This window comes from Mastacembelus armatus, chromosome 3, assembly GCF_900324485.2.
Source record: "Mastacembelus armatus chromosome 3, fMasArm1.2, whole genome shotgun sequence".
NCBI classification, from domain to species: Eukaryota; Metazoa; Chordata; class Actinopteri; order Synbranchiformes; family Mastacembelidae; genus Mastacembelus; species Mastacembelus armatus.
The window spans coordinates 5,547,080-5,554,892 of record NC_046635.1 but is presented as its reverse complement, the minus strand read 5'-3'; the positions used below and the strand labels follow the sequence as shown (position 1 = coordinate 5,554,892).

The 7,813-nt window shown below is 37.5% G+C and overlaps 1 protein-coding gene across 1 annotated transcript; it reads right to left on the bottom strand.

The window, feature by feature from the left end:
• Positions 1-186: 186 nt before the first annotated feature.
• Positions 187-6,215, bottom strand: LOC113138260 (cell surface A33 antigen-like). The gene is made up of 7 exons (XM_026320571.2): positions 6,030-6,215; positions 5,017-5,180; positions 4,637-4,865; positions 4,048-4,212; positions 3,023-3,139; positions 2,760-2,889; positions 187-2,160 (listed from the first exon to the last, which is right to left on the bottom strand). Exons 1-7 carry the CDS (start codon positions 6,070-6,072, stop codon positions 1,695-1,697), a joined length of 1,314 nt encoding a protein of 437 aa, XP_026176356.1. The 5' UTR covers positions 6,073-6,215; the 3' UTR covers positions 187-1,694.
• Positions 6,216-7,813: the final 1,598 nt, after the last annotated feature.

Genomic DNA, 7,813 nt, shown 5'->3' with positions numbered 1-7,813 from the left:
ATCGATTAAAAACAAATCTTCAAACGTGAAAAGATCACCGAAATAATGAATGTACAGAATTCAATCGTACAGTTACTATTAACAATAAACATTATGTTCGTCATAAACTTTTATCCTACACATGATCACGTGAGAACAAAGCAAGGAGGTGTGTTGTTGCCCTCTAGTGTTCAGGATTCAAAAGCAACTTGTTCATGTATTTTATTTTTATTTCAGCATATTTAAAATGCAATACAATTTTAAAAATTATACTGTATATGTTAAAAATTTAGACATTAAACTTATAATCTTCCTTTGAATAAAAAAGAAATCTGAAAGATCCATGAAGACATTTACAATCTCATTTATATTAACCAAATTTGTAGTTCTGTGTTCTATAATGTGGCTTAAAAAAAGGAAACAAAGTTTTCACTGTTTCCATGTAATAATATGTAGTATCTAACTATATATATCTATCTATACAAAATACTTTTAATAAGTGTAAAGAATAACTAAACTACCACCAATTAACCCCAATAGCATCAGTCATTTTGAATAAAGGCACACACAAATAGACAGAAGGCCTGGCATTCTTATATAACAATGCCAACATATCAAGTTTAAAGCTAAAATACCACATAAATTCTTGATTAAACAACTCCTTTTCATACCACAGGCAGCATGAGTCACATGCTTTGAATCACAGCATGCCTCCATTTCAGTGTGTGACAAAACCTGACTGGGCTGCAGTAAACTTCTATCAAAGTCAAACCAAAACATTAATCTGTACATTAAACAAACCAGTGTTTCATTTTTTGATATGTTCTGGGTAGATTTTACTAAGATAAAAAAGAAAAAATGACCACAGACTGTTACTTAAAGGCTTGGAAAGCAACATCATTTGTGAACCTATATTCTATGAAAATAATATGTAGCATATTCAACAGCACATCTATAACATTTTTAGTTCATAATATTTGTATGTGTATTCTGTTACACAAAAAAGGTACCGTTTGTTCTAGACTATAAGTCACGGCAGAATATTAGTCACTTTTAACAAAAACAGCCTTGTTGAACAGACACATATAAGTCACATTTCTAATTATACTAATTATAGTCTAAATTGGCCTATGAAGAATAGACCAGGTATAACAACAAGCAGAAGTGCATTATAAAAATCATTCATGCATGTTAAGTAGGTTAACAATTACACCAACGTTGGGGAGAGGGGGATACAGCATATCCTCCTCCTCTGTCAGGTTGTCTGAATGTTGACACTCACTCCAAACTTTGTTTAGCTGCAGACTTTATTACCTGCACTTTGAAGTCTCTTTCTTTTGGGCGGCATTTTCACTTGTGTTACAATAGGAGTTAGAGTTTAGCGTTAATTTAAACGATCTGATATCTTTTGTGACCTTGGGTTCCTTATCCTATCCGAATCCCAGACTTATACTTCAAGTAACACTTTAGTATGTTAACATGATAAGAATCACAAACCTCAAAACTGTCTCTAATCTACCTCTCTAAGTCTAGTAGGCCTATACCACTTTTTTTTGAGCCACTTATATAATTGCTGAGGCAAAATGTTGTTTGAGCCAATTAGTGTAGGTTAAAAAAAAAGTGTGAGAAAAGTGGCTGCCATTGATTAAAGATCAGTGGAAATAAAACTTAAGATGGAGAAAAATGATTGATAGTGGCTGCAGGCCTTAGTCAACCTAGTTCCGCCTTGGCGGTTTATTGGCAGGCACTGGTGGTCTGTCATGATCACGGTCATCATAAGGTTCATCATAGCGGTCATCATAGCGTCGGTTGTCATCGTAGCGCTCATGACGGTCACTATACTTGTCACGGCGGTCAGAGTAGTCACTGCGTCGATCGTCGTAATCTCTTCGTCGATCATCGTAATCACTGCGTCGATCATCATGATCTCTGCGCCGGTCGTCGTAGTCGCTGCGGCGATCCTTGTTGTCGCTGCGTCTGTCATCATAATCACTGCGCCGATCGTCATAATCCTTGCGGCGGTCATAGCCTTTCTCATTTCGCTCCTCATAGTTGTCACGCCCATCAGCTGAGCTTTTCACAGCAGAGTTCTCAGAACTGTGTATGTCCTCCTGCCCATCAGCTTTATGACTCTCATGACTTTTAGCTTGCTCTTTGTCATGGTACTCTTCCTCACGAACTCTAGAAAGCGAACACAATTAAAAGGTTTTTGTTTTTGTGCATTTCTTTGACATTGTTCATGTACAATAAAACTTCCAATTTCTTTTTAAGTATATGATAGACTTTGATAGATGTTTGTTTGTGTGTAATCCTGTTAACGACAAGCTGCAGTCTTGAGTGCTTTTCACCACCCTTCCGTTGACATAATTGCAAATGCAGGAAGATAGTAGCCCTTTGCACAATAACTGGCTGGACAACATCAGAAAACAGGTCATAGCTTCTTGCTGCTTTCAACAAAGTGGAAAACTGTGTTTCACTTAGACCCATTTACTTTTTAAACTATGTAAAATGATTAAGAGGATCAGCCCCTGAGACTGTCCAAGTTAATGCAATGTTTTACTGAGGTATACTTAGCCACCACTGCACAGTCATTTAGATGAGCTGCACTTTTAGCTATGTCAGTGCATGCTATCCACTTTGCCAGCTATAAAAATTATGTTTGAATAGTTTTCTGGTCCAGAATAGCAGAAGGTACTAAATAATGAAATTCTAATGTATTTAGGTAAATTGAATTCAAAGTTATTTTTGTTACATTTTCAACATAAATGTAATAACATTACCCCATGGCATAGTCATCCTTTTTGTTTTTCTTTTGGCGGCAGCAGCAGCAATAGATGATAATGATAAGTGCCAACACTGCGGCGACAACTCCACCAATGATTCCTGCTGTGGAGCCAATTTTCATGGAAGCTGCAAGATTGAATGAAGATAAGTTGTAAGAATAAGAAAAGGATGTGTACTGTACCATTGTAAAGACGTATTTATTGGGACTAATAAATTGCCAGATTGTTAATGAAAACTGCTACAAGAGGTATTCTCTCACGAGGCATGACTGCAAGGGTAATGTTGCAGGTAGCAGAGCGGATCTTGTTGCTTGAGGTGCAGATGTAGTATCCTGAAGTGTCTTTTGATATATTATATAGAGACAGGATACCTCCCTCTGAAAGAAAAAGTCAGACATAGAAACTACAAATACTGCCTATAAAATATCCAAATACATAATCTGACAACTACAGTATACTAAATAAATAATCAGTGGATTTCTTTGTAATTCCTCAAAGTTTTACTGTACATTTTGTTGATACACACTTATGATATAGAGGAATAACATACAGTGCATTCAGACAATAATCAGATCCCCTTCACGTTTTTCTATTTTGTTATATTGCAGCCTGATACTACAATTGTTTGAATTCATTTTTTTCCTCATTAATCTACATTTGGTACCACATAATGACAGAGTGAAAACTGAATTTTGGGTATGTTCACTGTGAATGAGCTCCAGAGATCCTATGTGGAAATAGAACAAACCTCCAGGTGGAGCTGCAGCCTCCACTGATCTGGGTTTTATGGCGGAGTGCCTGGACAGAAGTCTCTCCTCAGTGCAAAACACATGAAAACCACTTGGAGTTTGCAAAAAAAGCACCTGAAGGACTCTCAGGCTATGAGGAACAAGATTTTCTGGTCTGATGAAACCAAACTGTTGGGCCTAAGTTCTAAACGTTATGTCTGGAGGAAACCAGGCACGTCTTATCAGCTGCCCAATACATTGCAACAGTGAAGCATGGTGGTGGCAGCATTTCATTTTTAATCCTAAAGGTGACCCTAAATCCCCATATTTTCTCCAAAATATCAAACAAACAATGTTTAAATTGAAAGTCTTGAGAATTATTAGCACTACATACCACCCTGTGGTATGTAGTACCTTAACAAAGGTTAATCTTTCAAGTTGGTATAAAGTGGAGCAGAGCTGGACCTGATTCTAATCCTGATTTCTAAGTAGTGATGGTTCACTTATATTTTTGCCCATTCACTAGTCCTGTCACAAACTATGCCACTGATGCTTACTGTCTGTAGTTTTGGGGTCTGGAACACGAGGCATGTTCTGTACATCACGACTTTCCCACTTGTAAGTGGGTGCTGGGGAGCCTTCGGCAGATACACAGGTCAGATTGATGTTCTCACCAAACTCTGCTGTGCCCTGGATCTTACACACAGGCGGGGATGGAGGAACTAAAAAAAAACATAAATTAAGTGATTGATCCTTAAAATTTCCAATAAGTAATTTTGTTTTGATAACTTATGAGTGAGACTAATCAGCCATTTAGAAAAGAAGGAACATAAAGGGGTAACACAAGAAGTGTCTAATACTTCAATAGGTCTTTTTCACTATGCAGTAATTTACATAGAGCAATAATACTTGAGTGCTAAAAATGAAACTGACTGCTTTAACATTATTTGAAATATTTATGGTTGATATTGTGTTAAATGGAATACCAGAAAAAAAACTAAACGTGTAATTCACTTTTTTTTTTTCACAGCACAATCAAAATACAACAAGTTAAAATAAAACTTCAGTATTGTGCTCTAGATTAGAAAGTCTGGAGTTAAAAACTTAAAAACAGAATTTTTCTTCAAAAAATAAATTTTATGTTACCTAGAACCACCAAACGTGTGGTGTCGGCTACTTTGCCCTGAGTGTCACCTGGTATCTGGACACGACACTCAAACACCCTGTTATCTGAGAGTGAGATGGAGGAGAGTTTCAGGTCGGCCTTTTTGACCTTCAGGTTGGCAGCGATGTCTAAATCGAAGGCCACCCGGCCTTCATATGATGAGTCAACATCGGTAGTTGCTTCAGAGGAATAGTAGGTGACGATCATGACCTGTTAGAAAACAAGCAGCATCAGAGAAATGATTAAAGAGGAAGTAAACAAAGTTCTCTTCACTGATTATTCTGATTCATAGCAATGTACAAAAAATAATGATAAATAAAAGGTTATGCACAGAGAGACACAAAAATACAAGTGGTCTGACCTCTTCACCATCAGGTTGCTCAGAGTGAACAGACCATGAGATGATGATTAATTTGTAGGGTTTTAAGGTAGTAAAGGAGCAAGGCAGTGTGATGTTGGCTCCCCTCGCATACTCGTATGACGGCTGTGGGATGTTCACATCAACGGCACCAGCACCTGACAACACTGTCAAAGATAAGAAAATAGATCATCATATCAGTGTCAGTGGTGGGAAGTAAATACTGTACGTACTGTATCTTGAGGAGTTTGTACTTTACAAAGTATTTCCGTCCTGTGCTACTTCCTACTTTGACGTCACTACATTTCAGAGGAAAAGAGTATTATTACAACACTTTTATTTTACACCTTTACATACCAGTTACTTTATGGAATCAGATATAGGCCTATAACATGAATGCATGAATAATTCAGCAGTGGAACTTCAGACACAAAAATTCCTGATTACCCCACCCATTACTACCCACCTGCACACACAGCACAGAGCACCACGTATTAGGACCCCCGGAAGAGAAATGGCACAAAGTTTAATTACCGATTAATTGCGGAGTGATTTTCATCAGAAACTGAAACAAATCACAGGCTCAAGCTACTGAGAAGTAAAATTTGTTTTTTTTGTCCCCTATTTAAACTCGATTAAATTCTGCCAACTAAACATTTGAAGATCACAACGAACGAGAAAACCATTGCTAAAGAAGGTTAATCAACAACGAAAGTAACAAGTCCTATAGGAAACTAAAGGTGTGTTTGAAAGGCCAAACAGCTTTATTAGAAACCAAATAATTAGTAATCTATCGCCTATGCTGAAAAAAAATCTAAGCCTACAGGTCGAGTCAAACGCTTAGAATAAATTTGAAATGAAGTGTGCTTCAACAGCGAACAAATGAGACAGATTCACTCACAAACAAAATTACTTGGGCCTATTTTAGTTTAAGCAGGGAGACCTGTTGACGCAACAGGTGTGGCAGCTCTGTGAGGCGCAAACGCAGGCAAATTATTTTTTTTAGCAATACTCACCCAAACACAACAACAGAGTCCAAACAGAAACGCTCCCCTCCATAGCAAAGACTTTTATTTCTCAAAGTCACAATTACAGTTTCTTCGTTTCTCCAAAAAAACACGTACGCGTTTGCCTCGAAAGCAGACAACGTCCTTGTAGTGATGCGCCCCTGGGTGCGCCCGCTGGGTGAGCCGGCCACTGCTGGATGACTGACACCACCCTCCGCCAATCACCGCAGTCCCTACTCTTCAGGTAACATTCTTGGTCCGCCCACCAAGCGTGTTTTGGCTTGTCGTCTGATCTAGTATATTTGAGCTTTCAGGGATACTCCTCGGCAAAGATGAGTTTTCTGAGCAATGTTTTTATGAGCACGTCGTGTTTCTTTCCCATAGTTTCTTATAACAGACAAAAAAATCGGACATTTTGGACCTAGGCTTTATAACGTATGGTATCAGTGGTTCATAATATTAAAAGAAAAGTTTACAGAATCAATAGCTTTTTATAGCTTTATTTATTCCCCTTAAACATTCAGCTTTATGCTGTGAGACAGAAAAACCCAGAGGAGCGACTGTTTGCTGTGCAACGAAAACTGTGTGTTGTTAGAGCGGGTAACGTACTTTGTCCTGTCAGACTGGTTTGACAAGGATTATCACCGAAGGGACACACACACGCACACACACAGAGTTGTGTCTTTCTATGCATACACACTTACCAAAACGTTCACTGTAACCACTCCTAACCTTAAGTTTTACTTCAACTTGAAACTAAGTACCAATTTGCCACTCAAATTTAATGATTTACATTTTGGGGACTTGCTTTTTGTTCTTGTGAGGAAATTTATGTCCCCATAGCTTGACACCAGCTCCCCTCACATATATATAAAAATACAGAAAGAAAGTAAAAGAGCAACACAAGTAGTATCAGGCTGCAACATAACAAAACTGAAAAGAGTGAAGAGCATCTGAACACTGCGTCTGCAGGGGGTTTGTTAGGAGTTTAAAATATCTGATTTTGAGTGATTAAACATTCACATGACTTTGTGCATCATTTGTCTTCGGCTCAGCCTTAATTATAATCTGAGATTCAGAGGTCTGCCACCACAGAGTTATCACTTAGTGTTTTATCTGACTTTTGTGCAGATAAGTTGTTTGATTAACATCCATCTAGGCTTACCTACAGAAAATGGCCTTTGTGCACTACAGAGAATTATATTTTTAATATGGTGACAGAATTTGAACATCTCCTCCCTGCATTTCATATAAGCATCATTTTATACTATTAAACCTCATTCATACATTTGAGGCAGCAGCTTCTTTCCTTGTCTCCGAACAGTGACTGATGACTGTGAAGTCTCAGTTTTTCACTGTACCTTATTTAAAGGTTGGGAGCTGTATAGATTTTATCCTATAATCCACTTTTTATTTTTCAGAACATTTCCTGTATCTCTTATGAAATCTGCCATCTCCACAGTCTGTTAAATTCTAATATCGTCTGTTATACTTTGTGCAGGAGGTTAAATGTCGCATTTTGTGGTATACAGGTAGGAGACAGCAATAAAAAATAAGTGAGCTGTGTATTTCTGCAGTAAAATTAGGCAGTAAGTGTGTGATCATAGTATCACATCTTCTATTTAATATTTATGTGACACTTTTGAATTTTTATGAAATGTTTATTGTATAACCTTAGTTATATTTCTACCTTTATAAAGGTTTATATGTTGGTATTTACATGTACAGTGTATATGTATGTCAATAAGCATGTACATTTTTTTTTCATCAGGCCACCCTCTCACCTCCAGATT

Excerpts from the sequence above, each read along its gene's own strand:
- LOC113138260 (XM_026320571.2), bottom strand. The coding sequence starts at position 6,072 with ATGGAGGGGAGCGTTTCTGTTTGGACTCTGTTGTTGTGTTTGG. Across the intron at positions 4,866-5,016 it reads AGCAACCTGATGGTGAAGAG|GTCATGATCGTCACCTACTA; the intron begins GTCAGACCACTT and ends GTTTTCTAACAG. Across the intron at positions 2,890-3,022 it reads TACCCTTGCAGTCATGCCTC|CTTCCATGAAAATTGGCTCC; the intron begins GTGAGAGAATAC and ends TCAATCTTGCAG.